This window comes from Malaclemys terrapin, chromosome 13 (genome assembly GCF_027887155.1).
Source record: "Malaclemys terrapin pileata isolate rMalTer1 chromosome 13, rMalTer1.hap1, whole genome shotgun sequence".
NCBI lineage: Eukaryota > Metazoa > Chordata > Testudines > Emydidae > Malaclemys > Malaclemys terrapin.
The window spans coordinates 8716124-8739304 of NC_071517.1; the positions used below are offsets into that span (position 1 = coordinate 8716124).

At 44.8% G+C, this 23181-nt stretch overlaps 1 protein-coding gene across 1 annotated transcript; it reads left to right on the top strand.

The window, feature by feature from the left end:
* Positions 1 to 8261: 8261 nt before the first annotated feature.
* On the top strand, positions 8262 to 19087 carry LOC128848039 (sterile alpha motif domain-containing protein 9-like). The gene is made up of 4 exons (XM_054047768.1): positions 8262 to 8458; positions 10495 to 10667; positions 11846 to 11890; positions 13823 to 19087. Exons 3-4 carry the CDS (start codon positions 11887 to 11889, stop codon positions 18619 to 18621), a joined length of 4803 nt encoding a protein of 1600 aa, XP_053903743.1. The 5' UTR covers positions 8262 to 8458; positions 10495 to 10667; positions 11846 to 11886; the 3' UTR covers positions 18622 to 19087.
* Positions 19088 to 23181: the final 4094 nt, after the last annotated feature.

The window sequence follows — 23181 nt, forward strand, 5'->3', positions numbered from 1 at the left end:
GAAGCATTTGGGCAAGGGACTCATCCTCCCAGAACACTCGTCACCTTCCAGGAGGGGATAACCGCCTCCAGAGCCGGTACCAGGTCTGACAAGGCCATGCCCTGAATGACACTTGGCCAGCAGGCAGTGCTGATCCCAACCCCCCTGGAGGTGTATGCAGCTGCATGAGTCTTATTCAGCCTGTTGGTACTAATATGGCTGGCAGTGGAAGGTGTGCAACTGGTACCAATGGCTGTTGCTCATACCTCACTGTATCGAGGTCTTACAGTGCACTGTCCAAGCCTTTGCAAAAGCCCTTGTTGACAAGAGGAAAGCCTCCCATGATTTCCCCGGTACTGCCATCTCCAGGCTCAGGTTACCTCTCCTCAGTCCCATCTGGATCTGCCCCTCCACTGGCAGAAGCATCTGACTCTTCTTCCTCGAACTCAGAGGTGTGGTGCTGTGTATCCCACTCAGGATGGGGAACATAAGTCATTGGGACCATGGGGCATACAGCATCCACAGCATTGGGCCTCTTCTAAGAAGGCTGAGCAAGGATGGGTCCTGGGCCCATATCAGTAGCCATTCTTGATGCCATGGGGCGTTCCCTTCCAGCTAGGACCTCCCCTCAACCATCTTGCTCGCTGAGAGTGCACCAGAGGCATTGGTACCAAAAAACATCATTCCCTGGTACCCAGTACCAAGACTAGTACTGAGCAGCCAGAAGCCACTCAGGCACCTTCCCTGCCACAAGCCACAGACCAACCAGCACCTCAGATGCATGTTGCATCCTCATCACCCAGATGAGGCTGTTGAGCCGTCCAAGTGACATCACCGCCAGAGGACCACACTGCTCATCGAGATCTTTTTAAAAGAGTGGCCTCTGTACTTCACATTCAGGCAGAAGAGGTGCGCGAAAGCTCTCACAAGTTGGTGGACATCCTCATATCGGCAACCCCAGTCAGGGTAGCTCTACCAATTAATGAAGCCATCATGGAACCAGTCAAGGCTTTTTGGCAGACACCCTCCTCCCTGCCCCCCACAGCAAAATGAGCTGAAAGGATGTACTTCATCTTCTCTAAAGGGTAAGAACATTTTTACTCTTACTCCACCGCTCTGCCCCCTGGTTCTCTTGTGATGGCAGCTGCCAATGATCAGGAAAGACAGGGGCAATAAACTTCCATGCCGAAAAGCAAAGACTCAAAGAGGTTGGATCTGTTTGTTTGGTTGCAAGCTTTCTTCTTCAGGAAGCCTGCAACTCATGATTGCAACCAACACACTCTTGTGAGTCGATATGACTTCACCCTCTAGGAAAACATTATAAAATCTAAAGACAATCTGCCAGAGGACTGTAGACAAGAATTTGCAGTAATAGTGGATGAAGGTAACAGGACTGCCCTCCAGGAGGGTTTGGATAATGCGGACTCGGTTGCTCAAACCATGGCAAAAGCTATTACTATGAGAAAGGGGTTCATGGTTATAGTTGTCTGGTCTACCTCTAGAGGTCTAACAGACTATCTAGAACCTTCTTTTCAAAGGTCCCTCACTGTTTTCAGGGAAAATGGACGACAGGCTTCATAGCAGTAAGGATTCTAAGGCAACATTCAAATCCCCTTGGATCTATACCCCAGCATAAAAAATAAAACAGTATCATCCACAGCAGCCATACAAATACCAGTATGCTCCTCAATCCCAAGATCCACTCAAAAAAAAGGGCAGAGATTATAGGAGGTGCCCTCCACCACCCTCCTCTTCAGCATCAGTGAGCTCATCCCATCCAGCCGCCTCATCCAAACAGGCATTTTGATGCGTTTGTTGAGGACAGCGTACCAGTCACCGTGGCTCCATTTGTTCCCCATTGTTTGTTTATCAATTGCTTATCCCACTGCCTAAATGCTTGGGCCCACATAGCATCAGTTCATTTCTGCCCCACCCCAACCCCTTTCCCCATCCCTCTTCAGAGACCATTCTCACGAGATTGCCCTCAACAGGAGGTCCAATGTTTTCTTCAGGCCATAGAAAAAGTCCCGTTGTACCTCAGGGAAAAGGGTTTCTATTCCTGCTACTTCCTGATCCCCAAGACAAAGAGAGTCTCATGCCTATTTTAGATTTAAAAGCCTGGTACACTGCCCTCAGTTTAAAGGATGCTTAACTCCATGTTGCAATATGCTATGACTGTGGAAAGTTTCTCAGATTTGTGGTGAATGGTTGCCATTATCAATTTACGGTGCTTCTCTTTGGTCTGTTAGCTGCTCCTCAAGTGTTCACAAGGTGCAGGGCAGTTGTGGCAGCTCACTTATGAAAATTAGGTGTCCATATGTTCCCGTACCTAGATGACTGGTTGGTCAGAGGTTGGTCTGAGGCTCAAGTCCTATCCAGCATATCCAGTAACCTGTCCACATTCAATGCACTGGGGATCCTAGTAAATTGAGACAAATCAATCCTGAAATAGGCAAAGACAATATAATTCTTCAAGGCAGTCTTAGACGCCATGAAGGCCAAGGCCTTTTCTTCCACAAGCCAGGTCTGAAACTTTATGGGACCTAGTGCTGCAACTGAGAGCATATCCTCTCACAACAGTGGAAGCACTTCTCCATTTGGTCTGGCAGGAAAGGTGTCTTTTGAGGACCTTTAGCTGGATTGTCTTCTAAAACAGAGTTTGGCTATTAGCTCTATAAGGTTGCAGCTGGCGGCATTTCTGGGGAAATTACCTCAGCCAGGAGGGTGGATGAGTTGAGGGCTCTATGAGAGTCTGTCCAGTACAAAGGAATTGAGGCGGGGCGCGAGTGGCTCCCCTCTCTTACACCAGCACACAGTGGGGGGGTGGCAATAAAGGGTTCTCAAACCATCCCCAACAGGTATGCTGAGAGAAAAAAATCTCTGTCTGCATGGGGCACGCGCACACCCACAGTAGAATGGACATGTGCAACACATCTTGAAGAACAACAGTTACGGAAAGATAGATCTCACACTCTGGAGTGGCTCACAAGCAACACTACCAATCTCAGGGCAGACTGTTAAGAAGCAGGGCACAAACCCCAAACAGGTTGAGAGTTCTATACTTAGATTTCACCAACCAAGTAACAAGTGTAAACTCCTCAGATACCATATAACCTTAACATGGAGCCAGAGACAGTCCCTTTGGGAATTCCTATTTACCATGCAACCCAGACACTGTGACAGATGATCACTTTACACCAAAGATCACAAACTATTCTGGTTACTCCCAATCCCAAAGAACCAGTCACTTACCTCAGGTCAATATGCACCACAGACAGTGCTTGTAGCTAATCCTATAGTAAACTAACTGAGGCTCTATTAATTAAGAAAAAGAAATGAGTTATTTACATGGTTAAAACAAGTAAACATACACACACAAATGACAGGTTTCAGAGTGATAGCCGTGTTAGTCTGAATCAGCAAAAACAACGAGAAGTCCTTGTGGCACCTTAGAGACTAACAAATTTATTTGGGCTAGAACCCACTTCATCAGATGCATGGTATACTGCTACTGTATTTTCCACTCCATGCATCTGATGAAGTGGGTTCTAGCCCATGAAAGCTTATGCCCAGATAAATTTGTTAGTCTCTAAGGTGCCATGAGGACTCCTTGTTGTTTTTACACACAAATTAGTTGCTGTCTTAGGTTTCAGATGGTGATGAGCTGCTGAAATATGACAGCTCTATAAAACCTTAATCCAGGTTAATCCTGGGGATCTCATGCTTACGTTTAGGAATCTTTGTCCATAGAGTCCAAACAACATAAAAAGATCCTAAGTCCTTCTGGTCAGGAATTTTTATCCCCATCTCCCTAGAGTCCTAGCTGATGGGACAAGTGCTTCCACATGTCCCCCTCTTCAGGAGAGTGCAAGCACCAATCAACAAAGTTCTTGTTCTTTGATGGTTTACAATAGCCCATTTGGATTTAAGTGGCTTTCCTGATGGGCTGGCGATAACCCCTGCTCATGGGTGCAAAGCAGTGTTTCACACTTGGTAATGTTTCTTTTCTGACTGGATTTACGGTTTCAGAGCAAACATTTTTACAATTAACAGAAACACTTTAATATGGGTTACAGATATATAAGTGAGATTAGTGCAGGCAGCAATTTACAAGCATTTCCTAAAGTCTAAACACATTGTTTATGTCTAATACCTATTTTAACAATACTAACACACAAGTAAATCAGACTGGTTTCCAGCTATGCATTTGATAGTGGTCACTTGACAGCTAGGGACTGTGGCATAAGCTAACACCTGGTCTACCAGCATCACAGTAGGTAACTATTTTTTCCTGGTAGGTAAAAAACTATGGGAGTTTTGTCCCATGGCCTGCCCTCCATACGAGTCCATGTCTTCTGGGATTCAGAATTAGCAAGGAACAGAGAATTGGTTCCCTCTCTCACACACAGACCCTAGTCTTATATGCCCTCAGGTGGTAGAGACACAAGGGCATGCAGGGCCACCAGCACAGCCCCAATGGATATTACTGGTCAATCTCACCTGTACCTCAGCTAGGATAAATATGAATAAAGACATGAACAACTCAGTTACTGCAAGGTAAGTAACTGTTCTTTCTGCTATGGACTCCACCTCAGCTAAAAAAAAAGAAACGTCTGCAGTAGAGGCAGTGAGCTGGAAAGTAGACAAGCCTCACCCTGTGCCCACTTTATCTAATGGCTACTGCTTTGAGCCCCAAGATTTAAATGTGCATTGATCCCAATGAGCCAGTGAAATTTACAGGAAGAAACCATCAGAGTTTATGTAGAAGTCTCCTTCCAAAAGGTCTCCCAAGAGGAAAGGGTCTTGTTTTGAGTGGCTCCCGCTCTCAGATTACAACGCTGCCTTCTGTGATTATAAACTGTGCCCCCAGACCACTAGAAAACTTCAAGGACACTCAGTGCAGAATGGTGAGATCCTCACAGCTGCCAAGTCCTGCCTACAAAAAGAAAATGTATCGTCCTGTTGGTCTTAAGAATTTCACAGAAAATTTCATGGTGCATAACATCACTGATGGCTGCATTATGAGGTCACCCATACAGGGACACGAGACATAGTGAAACCAAGCTCCTTCCTTCCCCTATAAATATTTTATAAAGCTTTAGTTTAGCGCTTTCTGGGAGGGCTCTGAGAACTACGCACAAATATCAGGCAGCTGCAGACTTAAGAAGGTACTTTGACGCATGGAACAGATAGATCAGCCAACAGTAAAGGACTTATTATAATGATGCTACATTAATTGAGCCAAAAAGACCAAAGAGTACAGCAACAGGGTTGGAGGTAGGGGGAGGCGTGGGCCACAGCTTTGGAAGCAGACAGGCTCAGGGAACGGTACTGTAAGGTGGTCAGATCAGCGCTCTAGTAAATGGAATGCAAACTATGACCATTCTGCGCGGAGGGGTGAGTGGTGACTTAATCAGCATGTACACAGCTAGTATGTGCAGTGGGTACTTTATGCCTTAGGGGTGGTCACGTCAGGCTTGGGAGGCAGTGCACACTGAGGGCTGAGCAGAGTGGCGTGCCCCTGCCCTGCCACTTCCCCCTAGGCCCCACCCCCTGCTCACTCTTCATTCCCCTTCCCTCTGTCAGGGTCACAGGAATAGGGAGAGCCAGGGGGCCATGGCCCTCCCAGTTTTGAAACTGGATGGGCCTGGCCACTTTTCAGCAGGGGCCCTGCCACTCCCAGCCAGGCCGCCAGCGGGAGCCTGGGCAGCCATGGCCCCTTCACTGCCTGGGATGGGGGTGGGTGGGTCAAGAGCAGTTCCCCCACTCCCCTTGGGCAAGAGGGGCCGTGGCTTCCCACAGCTGCCTGCACGGCTCTCACCTGGACCAGGCTCCGGCTGGGGGGAGGGGGGGCGCAGCCCAGCCATGGTAAGAGTCGCCTGGGCAGCTGTGGCCCCTCCACCTGCCCTGGGTGGCGGGGGCCTGGTGGAGCAGGACACAGGTTAGGGGCAACTCTTGACACACACACACACACACACACACACACACACACACACACCCCCCCCCAATCCTGGGCAGCTATAGGGTCTGTGGCTTCCCAGCGCTACCCCACACAACTCTTACCATGCCCAGGCTACCAACCCACTTGGGGGTCCCAACCCACAATTTGAGTACCACTGAATTAGAGCACTGCAGGCACCCGGCTGCCCCCTGCTGGGTGTGGAACAATAACTGGGGTGTAACAAAACAACCTTGAATCATGAATCTTAAAGCAGCTCCCTAGAACCGGGCCTGGGCACAGAGGTGCCTCACAGCAAAAGCCTGTTCTGACAAATTGGTGACAGCACCTTTACCATAGGTCTGTTCCGCATGCACCGCCTGCAACCTGGCTGATGCCCCAGTACTACTGTTATATGTCTAAACAGGGCAGCTGATGTACATGTCCTCCCTGGAACTACAGAGCCAGATGGGTTCAGGCTAAGATCTGTTTCTAGATGGTGTTCTGTGACCCTACTACTGTGTCTGCCTCCCTACATGTGAACTGCCCACACCACGGAGCAGGCAGCTGGGGAGAGGTAATTTAAAGACTAACTAACAGCAAAGCGCTCCCTCCTGCCTGGGCATTTTGCTGCCAGCTGCACAGCCACACCCTGGCCACTGTTTCAGCAGTGAGGGCAGCCAGGCCTCCTGCTTCCTCTAGCCGTCCTACAGGAGGGTCCCTGCCCAGCCCATATACCTCGCCCTCCGGAACGCATCATCAGGCCCTCTTCCCCACAGGCCACTCCCCACCGCCAACATGCCACTTGAGCTGGCTGCATGACATTCAGCTGTTCCACTTCTAAACCATGCCCAGAGATTACCTGTATGTTTTTTGTTTCATGTAATCTACTTCCTCACCCTCATGGCCCATGTGGACACCACTTGCTGCCACCTGGGGGGGCGGGGCGGGAATCCACTCTTGTTCCACAGCTAAACTGGGGCGGCTCCTTCACGGCGCCATGAGCATGGGTGTGTACATGGCATGGGTCTCTCGCTCACACACACCCACACCCTGCCCCGACACCTGTCCCTTTTGCTGCAAGAGGGAGACCTGGGTGCTCTGTGGGTTTTTCAGCCCATCCTTGGAGTGTCCAAACAGTTCCTTGTATTAGAGAACATTTCCAACACAACATCTGGAGCCTGGGGTTGTTTTTTTGTGTGGAGGGGGGAAGAAGGAGCAGGGGGAAGGGAGGTTGGTAAGGTGACCATACGTCCTATTTAGCTGGGACAGTCCCTTTTTTAAGCCCTGTCCTGGCCATCCTGACTTTTTTGGCAAATATAGGCATTTTCTCTTGCCACCGACCTGATCATCAGTTGGCAAGAGCAAAGCGGACAAAAGGGCATTTTTTCCAAAAAAAGTGGGGTGCAACCCCTAGCAGGGCACAGAGGAACATTCAGAGGGAGAGGGGCAAGCGGCAACGCCTGCCCTGCATGGGAGGGAGGGTTTGGGAAAGCAGCTCGGGCCAAGCCAGCTCTGCATGGGCGGGTGGCAGAGATCTTGGGCCAGCCCTGTGTGCAGGGGATAGAGGGGGGCCTTGGGCTGGCCCCACGTGTGTGTGTATGGGGGGCTCGGGCTGGTCCTGCTCACAGGGGGATGGAGGGGTTGGGGCCTTGGGACAGCCCAAGTAGAGCAGCTGGGAGGCTTGGGGGCGGGGGGGAAGGGGAGCCTCAGGCTGGCCCCACGTGGGTGGGCAGCAGGGGGATTTAGGCCAGTGGGGAGAGGGGGCTGGCCCTGCTTGGGTGGCAGGGAGGGCTGGGAGCAGGGCTCACACTGGGCGGGTGGCACCTTGGACCAGTCCCATTTGCCCTTTGGGAAAATATAGTCACCCTGGGGGGGAGGGGTTCTTTGTCATTCTTTCTCCCCTTCCCCCTCCACCCCAAAGGCTTCCTTTGGGAGGGCTCACAGTACAGCCTGCAGCGAAGGGCTGCCTACACACAAATGTTGTACTGCTTTAACTAGACCAGTACTGCCACCCTCACATGGATGCAGCTACCTTGGTAAAAGTGCTTATACTGTTACAGCTTATTCCACTAAGGAAAGGTGTTATAAAGCACCTGAACACCAGTACTGGGTACACATTAGGGTTGTGCAGATTTAGCAAATTCAGTAAGAAAAACCTACATGGTTAAATCAGGCCATAAACTGCGTAGACGAGGCCTCAGGCAAGCTAAACAGCTGAGCTCACAGCTCAACACGGAAGTGTCCCGCTTTGTGCTTGATGATTTCTAGTCAGGCTCAGTCTGGTGGGTGGAGACCTGGACAAGTTTCAAGCTCCCCCTTCTGTGGGGGAGAATCTCTCTCTCTCTCTTCCGCGCACTTTTGGGGATGTCAGCCCATGAGAGACTCGCCACCATGGGCTACTGTCCAGCCCTGTGATCAATTCCTCTTTCCACAAACAAATCTCCAACTGTAAAGGGGAAAGTTTCCTCTCTGAGAACTGGAGCTTCAGTGAGCGAGCGAGTGAGCAGGCAGCTTCTCCCCCGCTGCAGTCTGAGTCAGGTAAGCCCTCCCTGTAGCACTACTTGAGAGCTGGCTCAAAACTTAGTAAATGTACAAAAAGAACAGGAGTACTTGTGGCACCTTAGAGACTAACAAATTTATTAGAGCATAAGCTTTTGTGGACATGTATGCATCCAAAGAAGTGGGCTGTAGTCCACGAAAGCTTATGCTCTAATAAATTTGTTAGTCTCTAAGGTGCCACAAGTACTCCTGTTCTTTTTGTGGATACAGACTAACACGGCTGCTACTCTGAAACCTGTCAGTAAATGTAGTTTGGCTTGTAAAGGGCTGGGCGGATGGGGATGAATATGATGTTCTTTGTGGGTATTTAGATCTGGGTCACTCAGTGCTAATGACACTCCCTAAGGCATAAAGTATCAGGAAGTAGCCATGTTAGTCTGTATCCACAAAAACAACAAGGAGTCCGGTGGCACCTTAAAGACTAACAGATTTATTTGGGCATAAGCTTTCGTGGGTAAAAAACCTCACTTCTTCAGATGCCCTAAGGCATAGCAGGGATCAGAAGAATGAAACCTTGCACTGCAACAGCCATGTTCCCTGAGAGCTATTGTCTTCCTGCCACTCCCAGATTCTGAACCTTTCCTCTCTCTCGGGGAAGCCTGTTGCTGGGACAGGAATCTGTTTCTAGGGGCCAATGGCCCCTTCTGCAAGAAGCCTGTGGCAGTGGGCTAAGAGGAAGACATGCCTGCCAGTTTGTATTCACCGTCTGCCTCTCTACTCTCCTTGCAGATTAAATCCCATGAGTGGATCTCTGTAATGCAGCCCCCAATGGTGGTATCTTTGCCATGCCCATGATGAGGTTGGAGAATGTCCTCAACCCTGGAACTGCCCCCACACAAATACAGGGTCACCTATCCTGTCCTCTTCCTCCAATGAGGATACCAGCCCCCTGGAGGAAAGTGTGGGGCAGCTCTATATTAAACTGCAGGATCAGAATCTACATTGATTCCCCACCCCCTTAACTTCCAACACTGATGTTGAGGATCTGGGTTTCTGTCACTCAGGATGGGGAAATTCCAGATCTAAGAGCCTGATTTGCAAACTTGTTGACCTCCAGAAAACCAGGCCCCCAGGGTTCATGGTTTTTCTATATTCCCTTTTCACATGCAGGAAAACAATTAAACAAGCAAGCAAGCAGGTTAGTCCTATGGGCTACAAAACTACTGCAGCTAGTCACCGACAACCCTCTCCCTCCTGCCCCCCTCCCCTCCCCCGTGTGCACAGTGTGGACTGGGGGTGAGTCCCATTGTGGTATAGAACCAGCATGACCACTCTACATCACCCTGTGGTGGTAGTGAAATAGGATTGTAAGCCGGAATTGCTGCAGTGCTACACTATGTGGCTGCCAAAACAACCCCTTGGGCCCATAAGCAGTGGATTGTCACATAGAGCAACCCCGTAGACTGCCCTAACTTCATTAGGGGGTGGGATAAAGACCATTTTTATCCTCCCAGTGGGCTTGGTTCTGATCAGGAATGTAACCACTTAGAAATGCATCCAAATCCTACACTTTGCTGCCTCCTTGAGGAGCTTTTTAGCCAGGACAGTCAAAAATAACTTTCGTTTCCTCAAAAACTCTGCCTACATTTTCAGGTCCCATTTTGTGTACTTCGGCGTGTGGGCTGTGACCCCCGCCCAAGGAATTAACATTCCCACTTTGCTCAAAGGGAAAGGGTTTCACTGAATCAGGCCCCACACCAAGGGACTGTTAAGAGATCAGCTCAAAATAAAAATATTAAAAAGTATTTTTACAGCCTTAGAGTTGCTTTTGTAAAAGAATTTAGGGGGCTGTTGATTGCATAGGTAGCAGATACCCATCGGTCTCTCATATCTGTTCCATAGTCTTGCTGTTTACTTACATGTGTGAATTTGTTACCCATTCCTTTTTAACCCCCCCTTATCACCAATATCTCCCACTAGCCTGCTGCCCCTTCTTTGCCTTACCCTCCACAGGAATTGGACCATCTTTCTCCAATCCTACGCTCACCCCTGCTTAACTTGCCTTTTTACTGCAGGCTGCTCTCTTGATCCACTCTAAGGATTCTTCTGCCTTTAAATCTGAACTCACAGCACGTCCCTGAAGCAGGGAGGAGCCTGGAATTGCCACTATGGAACTGGATCTCGGCTGTGTAGAAACCCGCCTCCACTGACCTGGCACGAGAGAGCAGAATTTACCTTTCGTAGTATGGTACGGAAATGTCTGTGGCTATTATTTGTACTTACAAATTTTCCTTGACATATTCTGAGGCACCTTTTGTTATTCTTTAAATGTCTGTTCTATTGTCTCAGTTTGCTTGAAGGACCTTTTATAAATATTTATTTGCAGGCATTGTTAAATTTCTGTTTTCTCACTCTTGTATAATTGTATTATTGCGCATTATTTTGCACCCTGCACTTGTGGATGAGTTGTTTGTAATATAGGAATAAACTACACCAGTTTAAGGCACCTTTATGCCAAAGTGTGTCTACAGTAAGGAGGGGACAGGATTGTACCACTTTAAAGTATAATGGTATAAAGCAGTACAACTTATGTAGACAAGGCTCTAGAATGTGGTTTCGCTGATTTACATGATATAACCCAGAGTCCCACTGACTTACGAACTTTGCCAACTGACTGCAGGAGCAGGACAAGTAATCATTTTTGCTCACTAAGCAAAGCAGCATTAAGCAGGCTATTAAGAGCCCTCTTTTAATGTGGCACTAGGTAAGGTACTGTCCAGAGAAGCGCATTACTGGGGAGAAGACAGAGTAAACAGACCTTTGTAAAGGTGAGGAAGTGGAATTCAGACCATACTGTAACAGGTTTAATGCAGTAGTTAAAATTTTAATTATAATTCTGCCAGCCTTGTGTTGGCTGCTCTGTAGTCTATCTGAAATCTAATTGTCAGAATAGTTTCAGTCCAGTGTTCAAGAAGAGAAATACTATCACAAATGGCCCCTTGAGGGCCATCTCAGCAAACACACCCAGGACTCAATGGCCAAAAGCCTAAACTATGCGTTCACCCCTGCAGCTGATCCCCTCCAGTGCGAAGCTTGGACAGCCACTGCCCCGTGGAGGAACAGAGGCCTCAATCTGGCACCTTTTACCAGCGTCACAAGAAAAAAGTAGAATGGAGCAGGGCAGAGGAGGGAATGGCTACTGGCCCTGGTTTATGAATAAGAGTCTCACATTATTAGGTTTATTTTTCCACCCCTTTCATACTGGGGACTGAAAGGCAGAGCTAGATAGCAAACCCAGGTTTAAATTCAGTAAATAGCTTAAACACATAAATGGTTCCCTCACCCCCACCAAAAAGTGAGTGAACGATATAGGAACAAATTGTTAAGCTATTTGTTATGTCTCTCCCCCCCCCCCCCCCACTTTAGATCAGTTTCTGAGCAAGAGGATAAACTACTTCTACAAGAAAATGGGTATGTCTCTCTTTTAAGATGTTTGCACTTCTTGGGTAATAGAATTTGCCTTAACAATACTTCCCTTTTGAATATATAACATTTTACTTATCTAACATGTGGGGCAAATTAGTGAATCTTTTCAGCCGCTCTGGGAGAATGGTAAGGACGTGGTATCCTCATTGAGCAGAAGGAAACAGACACAGTAGTTCAGTGATTTCCCCAAGAACATAGAAGAAATCAGTGGCAAAACTGTAACTAGACCTCAACACTTGATCCCTAGCTTTTGCCTTCCTCTGAGTCTGCAGCATGGGGTGTGGCTCGCCTGCTGGGATCATTAGGGCACATCTCATCTGATCAACCCCCTGCCCCTGCAGACTTGGGCACCGACGGCACCTTGGCCTCTCCTTTTCACTACATTGTGTGCCCCAGGCATTCTGCCGAGGACTGAAATGCTTTAGTCTTGCTAACATCTCTGAATAACAGAGGGGTATCTAGGTCAGCATTTTTCAGAGTTTGGGTTGCGACCCAGTACTGGGTCGTGGCATGTAAAGCACTGGGTCGCTCTAGTCAGCACTGCTGGCCAGGCTGTTAAAAATCCCGGTCGGCAGTGCCGCCCAGCTAAGGCAGGCTAGTGCCTATCTGTTCCGACACTGCGCTGCGCCCCAGAAGCGGCCAGCAGCAGGTCCATGGCCATGGGGCTCCGCAAGCTACCCCCACCCGAAGCACCGGCTCCGCAGTCCCATTGGCTGGCGGGGGGGGGGGGGGGGGCAGTGCCTGAGGACAAGAGCTGTGCGAAGCAGCTTGCACGCCTCCGCCTAGGAGCCAGACCTGCTTCAGTTACAGCGCAGTCCGCAGGGCTAGGACAGGCGGGAAACCTGCCTCTGCACCCCGGCTGTGCCACTGACCAGGAGCTACTGGAAGTAAGTCTGTGTCCCAACCAAGTGCCCCAATCCCCTGCCTCAGCCCCCCCAAACCTGGAACCACTTCCTGCACCCCAAACCCCTCATCACTGGCCCCACCCCAGAGCCTGCACGCCCAGCCCTGAGCCCCCCAAACCCAGAGCCCCCTCTGCACCCCAAACCCCTCATTCCCAGCCTCACCCTGCAGCCTTCACCCCTCTGCCCCAGCCCTGAGCCCCTCCCACACCCCTCATCCCCAGGTCCGTTGGGTCGTGGGCATCAATAATTTTCTAAAACTGGGTCCCCAGAAAAAGTCTGAAAACCACTGATCTAGATGACATTTAATATCTTGTGATATGCAGGAGGTCAGACCAGAAGATGTAACGATTGCTTCTGATCTTAACCTGTAGGAAATGATGAAGCTTCACACTGTCTACTAGTCCCTGAAGTCTCTTCTTAGGTTTTGTCTAGACTAGAATAAAAGATGCATTGTTAGAAAGTTTTAGCTAACATGCTTGAGAAGTCTAGTGTAGACAAGCCAGGCTGCCTTTAACACATTCTAAGATGGGGGAGTTAAAACCTGGGCATTGGTGGGTGAAGCCTAGCCTTCAACTCAATGTGATTAGTATGTGTTGAAATCTAAACAGCCTTGTCTTCACTAGTATCAGAGGGGTAGCCGTGTTAGTCTGAATCTGCAAAAAGCAACAGAGGGTCCTGGGGCACCTTTAAGACTACCAGAAGTAGTGGGAGCATAAGCTTTCGTGGGTAAGAACCTCACTTCTTCAGATGCAAGGTTCTTACCCACGAAAGCTTATGCTCCCACTACTTCTGGTAGTCTTAAAGGTGCCACAGGACCCTCTGTTGCTTGTCTTCACTAGAGTTTTCAAACATGTTGTTAGCTAACACCACACATTTAACTCTGGGTCTAGATAAGGCTTTAAAGAGGACTGTAACACTAATTCAAAGTGCATGGTGTGGTGAAATGAAACAAAAAAAAAGACAGACTAACCCTCCCTGAGTATGTGCTACTGACACACAATTTCGTTTTCAGACTACAAAATGCTACCTTTGGCTGAATGGAATGAGACTCATGTTAGATGCTGGCTAGAATCTATTGGAATTAAGAAAAAATATGTAGAAAAGCTCTGTGAAGAAGAAGTGACTGGCCCAGTGCTCAAAGAATTAGATGAACCTTTCCTCAAAAGCATGGGTATGAAAGAAGGCCAAATCTACATAATAACACTGAAAAGAAATGAACTTTTGGAACATTTGCAGAAAAATGCAGGGGTAGACTCAGCCCAAGCAGATAATCCCAGCATTAAGGCTTCAGAAGTGTTGGGTTCTAAAATCACTACCAATGATGATAAAAAGAGAGTAAAAAACAGGAATTCAGCTGTGTCTATGAAGGCTAATGCACCAACTGAAGAGACAGACAGTGATTTAAAGACCCTCAGCATCAAACAGCCCGAAAGTTTTCATGTAACATCTTTCCAGAAGGGATCTCCAGAAACAGACAACTCTGGGGCAGTAGAAGAGACTGGTAAGGAGCACACAGAAAAAACAATGTCTACTTTTTGCAGGAGAGGAAGTAGAAAAAGTCAATCCTTACATGAAAATACAGTTGAATCATTAACTCTGAGCAAATTCAGGCAATTTAAAAATGAAGACATTAATTTTAAATATGTGAAAAACAGAATTCTTGCTCCGGAAACTGGAGTCATAGATTTGATTACCCCTTGCCATGAATACAAATCTTTTACAATTGCTGCAAAGCTGGACAGGCCACGACTGCAAGCAAAGTTTGCCTATGAAGTGATTAGATATGCCTCGGCCTGCATGAATGTTCGAACAAATGGCACAATACACTTTGGTGTAATGGACAGTGTTGAAGACAAGGGCTGGAAACACGGACAGATAGCTGGTATACCGGTAAGAGACAGAGACATCTATGTAGATGCACAAGATTACATTGAAAAATGTTTTGAACCATCTGAACAAGAAGCTGCAAGAAATTGCATTCACCCTCCTATTTTTACTGAAGTGATTCAGAAAGACTCTCAAGAACAATATTTTGTGGTAGAGGTTGACATAGAACCATCATTCAGTACAGTGAAGGGGAAGATCTTTCAAGTACGCTTACCTAGATTTAACGAACACAGTAATAAGGTGAACTTCGACAAAATTCCAGTTCTCTATCAAAGAGTGGGAACAAAGTCTGAGCCTGTAAAGAATGAAGAACTAGTGGCTTTTATTCAGGGTTTACAAGAGAAGGATATCAGAAGGGAAAAGGCTGAGTCCTCCAGTAATGAGGACCCTATGGAAATTTCCCAAAATTTAGGGCGGAAGTTATCAGTCCTATTCACTGATGGCAAGAACTATATGAATGATTCTCTATTGTACATTCTTGTCACAAATAGCTATGGAAAAGAAGATCTGAAATCTGTCAACTTTTTAATGCGCATGAATATTTTCTGTGTCTTTGATTTTGATGAGGATTCCAATGTGTCAGGTTTATATGCCAAGTACAAAGAGCATCATGAAACAAGACCACATTTCTTGCAAAATTATTCCAATGAAAGCAAGATGAGCACCACTGAATTTCAAAAACATTTGGGCCTATTTGATCACACCAGTTGGATATTTTGCAATGGACGCAGTGACTTCCGTGGCGATGAAAAATCTTGTGATGAAGACACTTGGATTAGAACAAAAAAGAAGTATCTTAAAAAAGCCATTTCGTTTATCTGTGATGAAATCCTTCCTAAGGGATCTTTTGTGGTATTGTTCCTCCTCTTATCACCTGTGGAGAAGCCAATTGTAGACACCTTCCAGGAATTCTATACAGAAATGAATGGTATGGATTATATCATATGCATTGCAGAGTCCAAAGAAAATTATGATAAGTGGGCTAACCTAGCTCAGGCATCTTGTAATATTGAGACACTAGAACAGAGGAGCATTGTGGGCATGAAACTAAGTCACATAGATGCCACTATTCAAAACATGATGCCATCTGCAATATGTCCCAGACATTTACCAGTTTCCACAAGAGGTCTGTGTGTGCTTCCAACACTGGAAGAAGAAAAAATGTCTTCCCTTGAAATACTGTGTGCAGATCAATGTGATGATATCAAACTGGATCTTCTGAGCACAAAAGAAATACAAGAGATAGAACAAACATTTTACCAAGGTAGAAAAGTCAGCTGGAAAAATTTCTGGCTTGCTGATAAAGGTAGCTGTGGAGAAGTCATTGAACGGGAGGCCTGTGAAGAGGTTCATAAAATCTTAGATGATATTTTGCACGGGAACAGAATCAGGTATTCCGTGGCTAAACTAAAAATATTTCATCAACCTGGAAGTGGAGGAAGCACCATTGCAAGGCAAGTACTATGGAAAAGAAGAAAGGATTTAAGATGTGCTGTAGTCAAATCCTCATATCCAATTGCAACTGTCTCCAAGCATGCAGTTCATTTTAGAGAATATGATGAAAATGACATAAAGAATTCTCTCCCAGTCCTTCTCCTGGTTGAAGACTATGATGAAGATTATTTGGATGAATTAAAAAATGATTTAATGGATGCAATGGCAGCTCGAAGAAGTCATTTTTCTAAGCCTTGTTTCGTCCTCTTGGGCTGTAAGCGATCTAATGTCCCTGAAAAACTTTGCAAAGCTTCTCCTCTCGATACAGTTGCCGTCACGCACAAACTGACCGACCAAGAGAAACACCTGTTTAAAACCAAAGTTGAAAAACTTAAAAAGCAGAAAGACTTCAAGCATGAATTTATTCTTACATTTGTCCTAATGAGTGTGGAGTTTGATGAAACATATGTGAGGGAGTTTGTAGAGCACCTGCTGCAAGGCATAGACCTTTCTTCCCCTGTTACTAATTTAATGAGGTATGTTGCTTTGCTCAATTTCTATGTTCATAATTCATACATTTCATTATCACACTGTGAAGCTTTTCTAGGGCTGGGGGCATATACAGAAAAGAGAGTGAGAGAATATGATTTCAAAAATAACTTAAGTGAACAGGCAAGACTTATTTTTATTGAATTAAGAGAAAATACCAACTGTATTTCATCTGTCCATATCATACATTACCTGGTTGCAAAAGAAATTCTGCATCAGCTCTCAGGAAGTCAGCCTCAGAGTCAAATTGCAATGAAACTTCTTCAGGAAAAAGTGCTTTTAAACCATAGATTTGGACGAGAAGAGTTCATGAAGTTCATCAGAGATTTGTTCATACGACGCGACAAGAAGAGCAGGGGAGACAATACTGACAGCCTCTTCTCTCCATTCATTGAGCATGTCTGTAAGGTTGAAGACTGTGAAAAAGCTATAGAGGTTTTAAAAACTGCCTATGAATGCCTGGGAAAAGATGCCTTCTTTGCCCAGCAACTTGCTCGATTGCATTATAATCATGAAAAATTTGAGGATGCAGAATATTGGGCAGGGGTAGCCAAATCTCATTTGCCAAATGATTCTTTTATTTTGGATACTGAAGGTCAAGTGTACAGGAAATGGTTTAGTTTTACTATGGACAAAAAGATGTATGAGGCCACTCCTGGTGGAATCATTCAGATGATAGAAATTGCCCTTAAAGCTATGAAATGCTTCAGGGCTGCACAACAGGCTGCAAAGTCAGAGATCGACAGTATGAACAATGCTGGATATTTTGGAGAGGTTGAAGTGGGATGTCGTCTACTAAAACTCCTGTCTACACTTGAGGTATTTCCCAGAAACACACAAGGGGAACATTCTGAGCTCGTGCGTTATTTGCTAACAGACTACATTCCTGAGGGAATTAAAAAAACATGGGGAAACCTTCACAGTCGTTTAAAAGGCTTACGTCAGAACATTTATAATGCTCTGGACTGGATTTCAGAAGATTTAAGTTATTTCCAAACAGATAAAAACCAGGAGAAACAAGATGAGGACGCAAAGGAGGAGAAGGAAGAACAAGTTTACAATCCCAGAAAGTGGTTGAAAAGACAGTCTGAGGTATATGCTAAGTTCTTTACCTCAGAGTATCCTATGGGAGAAAACAATGCAGAACCCGAAACTCAACTCGTCAGACGTATGAACATTTATAAGTATGGTGGTGGCAGTGTCACTACTATTCTTTCATTTTTGACAGATTCAAAGGAGAAGAGGTCAGTTGAAAAGCTAGAAAAAATCATTAATTTTTACCCAGATGACCCACAGAAAGAGAGGCTAGAGGATATTGATCTCATCAATTACATTTTGTGTCACATCACACTATCATGTTTATCTCCTGGATCTTCCAAACTTCTTCCTTTTCAAACACTTAGAGAACTCAGCAATAGATTTTTTAAACAGAGAAGAACAGCATTTCCAGCAAGTGCCCATTTTTTGCTCACCTTACTGTACTGGCCTGATGATGCATTAGACAAAGAACCTAATCCAGATAACGATGATATTCTCATATCAGCTCTTCAGACTATGAAACGCATGCATGACATCAAGGTGAAAAATATTGCTCCAAGAAAGAAAAAAATCTACACACATTTTTTCCTGGGAAAGGGCAGTGGTCTAAGAAAGATTATGCACAAGACTAGGATTGATAAATTAATTGATGGCTCCCTAAATGATCGACGGATGAAGTGGCAACATGGTGATGTATGGAATGTAGGTAAAATACGTGATGTTCTAAGAAGGGTTTCAGGTTGGACAGAGAATGGAAAACTGTTTGTACAGGGTCACGTTGGGCAGATTCATATTGTACCTTTACATTATGATTCCGTGCCTCAAGGAAATGAAAATGTGACATTCTATTTAGGATTTTCATTTAATGGGCTTGTTGCCCATGATATTCAAGTCAATAAGTAAAGAAAAATACTCTTCCATAGAGTAAGGTACATGGGCGCATTAAATTGAGAGTACCCACTGTACTGTTAGAAAACTGTGCTAGTCTTGTTACATTCAGAAAACATTGTACATCAAGAAATCAAACTGTATGATACACAGGAAAAAAAACAAGTCCAAAGAATTATGGGAAGAAGCAATTTTTCAAAGTTTGTCTAAGGTAAGACAGTAAACATGAGCAGTTCTCACACTGCTAGGTTATGTTTTGTAGACAGGGCACTGACTGATATATCACCTTCATGTTATGTGGTTTAGGACATGACTTATATGTTTACTGATTTCATAGTCTTATTTGAATATGAATCCTTTATTTCTATTATAATTTACTAATATTGAAAAGGCAAAGCCCTCATATAAATATATTTACTGCACCAGTTCATTTTTAATGACCTATAAAAAAAGCGTACTCTAATAAAGTAACAATACATTATTTTTGGAGTTTGTGTTTTGCTTCTTTTATTATTGTATTACTACCTCACTTAAACTTCACTGGAAACTAAAATATTTGCATATTGTCTGACTAAATAACCTTTTACATGAATCTCAGCTTGTTTATTGAGTTCTTCAACGTAGACAGAAGATAAAGGGCAAATAGATGTAATTTTTTCTAAAACACTCAACATCTGATGGCTCTAGGTGCAACCACTTAGTTCTGCAGTTCATTTCAAACTATAATCAGCCACTATTTTCCTATACAGAAGGATTAAGCCCTACTTCTCTGTTCAAAGTCTGGGGGAACAGGAAAGTTACTCTTAAATTAAAATGGAGATTGTTAGAAAGAGGGCTGTTAAAATCAGCTGACTTTTTAAACTTAATATAACATCCATGTTACATCTGAGAGACGACACAAAGCCTGAATTCATTAGTACAATTTAGAATTTAAATACATCTACATCACAATTAAGTATAAATAATGCTAGACTCTGTTACATTGTTTAAAGAAAATTGATGCTGAATGCCTAACACCTGCAGGAAGTAGTGTTGTGCAGAAAATGCTCAAACTGATGAGCTCTCTCTCGGATTCAAGTAGACTTTATGGTTGTATTTGAAATGTTTCCCAGTTATTTTTCTGCCTGCTACACACAAAGCTATTAGATTTCCAAAATCAAGCATATGTAGTATCAGGGCAACATTGTGAAGGGCTAATGGAGAAGCTTTCTTTCTGGGATTTTCTTCCCCAATAATACTCCAAATGGAGAAGCTGTAGGCTGTTGGAATATCTAACTTGATCACACCTGCTCTGCTTCTTTCAATCAGAAAGGGTTACTTATCTCATAGTAACCGATTCTTTGAGAGGTAGGCACATGTGGATCCTACTCATGATATATGGACACCTTAGCACAGTAGCAAGGAACATTTTTACTAGCAGTGTCCAGTAGGGAGTTGTGCTCATGCTCTTCATGCCCTCACGCTCCCCCTCCCAGAGGCATAGAGAGTGCAGTGACCCCAACCACTACTCAGTTCCTTCACTGCCCAGAATCCAAAATACACAAGGCTCTGAGCTGTGGGGAGAGAAAGCTGGTTGTGGAATTCATATGTGTAGACATTTCAAAGAACCACAGTTACTATAAGGTAAGTAACAGTTCTTTCTTCTCTGAGTACTGTACACGTGGATCCCATTCATGGTGATTAGCTAGCAGTAATCTTAAATGGGATGGGAGGCAGGAGTTATTTAAAAACAGATCATAAAACCACCCTTCCTAAAACGGGGAAGCGTTTACTAATGAAAATGTTTTAAATGTATGAGCTGGTGTTCAGGAAGCTGCTCTGGAAATCTCCAGTATTAGCACTTGATTTAGACATGCAACAGAGGTCACTTGCGCTCTAGTAGAATGAGTCCAAATGTTTGAAGTGGTCTTTATCTTACTAATACTATATGCCATCCTCGTACAAATCAGATAGCCATTCCTTTGGATTTTACTACCGTAAGCAATAAAAAGTCTTGAAGTCTTATGGAAAAACTTAGTACAACAATTTTCTAACATCCAAGTTATGTAATTTAGCTTCAGCTGGAGATAAATGAATTCTTGGGGGGGAAAAAACTGTAAATGAATAAACTGATTAATATGAAAATCTGACAATATTTTGGAACAAAGGATGGATGAGGTGTCACAGGTACTCTATCCATATGAAAAAACTGTGTAGAGGGTTAATCATGAATGCTTGTAATTCACTTATCCTATATGCTGAGGTAACTGCCATCAAGAATGCCACCTCCATTGATGAGAAGTGTTTTGGACAGCTTGATAAGATTCAAAAGGGGGGTTCCATTCGAGAAGCAAGCACTAGATTTAAATCCCATGTTGCAGCAATCTCCCCCCCCCCCCTTTTTCCAGGAGGAAAACTCAAACCAAGGCCCTCAGAATTCTGCTCACTGATTAATGAGAGAAACCAAAGGTCCTTCTGTAGGCAGACGGAATGCTGATTTTGCTGCAAAATGTACCTTAATTGAAGCAAAAGATAGAACCAAGTGTTTTAAATATAATAAATAATCCAGAAAGAATGTGACCCTTCAATACTGCCCATAATGATAAACACTTCCATTTTGCAGAATACCTAGTTCTTGTAGACAATTTCCTGCTTTAAAGTAAGATATTCTGTACTTCTGAAGAACACTTATCTAATGAAGACATCCAGAAACCATCCAAGCAGCAAGATACATTGATACTGATTTGGGTAAAAAACTAAGCTGTGGTTCTGCAATATCATGTTGTCCTGAATGAGCAGCAGGATACATTGGTGACTGGACAAGATCAGGAGATCTGAAAACCAGAACTGTTGAGGCAAACCAGGAACTATCAGTATAATTTGAGCTTTTTCTTGCCATATGTTCCTTAATAAGCCTTGGAATTAAAGGAAAAGGAGGGTAAGCACATATCAAATGGTGTAACCAGCAATCATGAAAGTGTCCGCTATGGATCCTGGACTCTTTCTTGCTCAAGAACAAAACTTCAGACGCTTTCTCTTCTGATTCAAAGTGAATAGGTCGTTTTGGGGAAAAACCCATCATTGGAAGATTTGGTCCAGTAATTAATCTTTTAACTCCCATTTGTGAGATAAAGTCACCTTTTTGCTTAGTGAGTCTGTTAAACCATTTTTCTCCTCCAGAAGATGGAGAGCCATCGAGACTGATACAATTCTGGATACATCACTCCCACAGATCTATGGCTTCTTGACATAGATCTGATCTTGCACTTATCTGTTTATGTAGCAGGCCACTGTGGATTGTTCATGAGAATTTGAATGGAAGAATCTTTGATCAGTGGTAGAAACTCTTTGCAAGCTAGATGTATCCATCTCAATTCTAGAATATGTAACTGGCAATCCCAATGAGACCACCAACCACGAGTCTGGATCTGACATATATACTCCCCAACTCTTCTTGGATGCATCTGATATCAGAGTTATGGATGGAATAGCAAATGGTATTCCTGCACAAACTTTTTTTTGTTTTAACTGTCCACTTCAAAGAGTTAAAAAGGTGACAGAATCATCAATCTCTGTGAAATGTTGTGAATCTTGTATTTGTATATTGACTTGATAAAAGCTTGAAAACGGTATGAATCACACAGATGGCTGAGGGTCCTCTAGTAAGATGAGGCCCTGAAATATAAATTCTTGTGTCAGAGGCCTAGTCTGAGGCCTGAAGCCTGAACCAAAGTACTTCCAGGCACTGCTAAGCAAAAGCTGGGCTATGAGCCAGAGGCAGGCCTCACTCACAGAAATTGGCGAGAAGAGGGTTTTTAGAGGCAGGTGCGTTCACACATGAGGGCTAATAAGAACTTGTGCCAAGATGGCACCTGGACAGCCCAATCCAAGGACACTCCATAGACATAACAAGGAACAGGCAGATGCATCTTAAAGACAGGACAGCATGATGGATAGATCTGTATGTCTGGAACAACACGATCAAAGGGGAGACAGCACCCTAATGAGCCAAGAGGCTGTATCTCAATACGTCAGTAGGATGAGTAACCTGTCCTGTAACTGTATAAAAGTAGGTCCCGGAGTGCGCATCTTTGGCCAGCCTACAGGGCAGTGGAATGTCCTGCCACTGACTGAGCTGTGTCCATTGCCAGGGGGCACATATTCGGAGTATGTCCTGTAGAGTCTATAGGAAACTATTACTGTGCTTCATTTGACAATAAACCTGGCTCGGGTTCCTTCGTACCTTACTAGAGTCTGTGGTCTTTGGGGGTTCTCTCGAGGTTTGCTGTGTCAGTTATCTGTGCAATGCTGGGGTAGCAGGCAGAGGGAACACACACACAGCAAACTGCTATCGAATAAGAGCAGAGCATCACACTGGTAGTTACTGACAACAGCTCCCACCAAAGATACAAGCTTAAGATATTGGTTAACCTCACATTTCAGTATTTACAGCAGAAGAGCAATGGGGTGAACCAGGATACTAATTAAGCTTTTATATATGGCTCATTCAGAACCTTCTCAGCTACATGTGGCAAGGTTGTTTTAAACTAAGGATGGAAGGGCAAAAATTGATTATTCAAACAGTTTCAAGGGAGA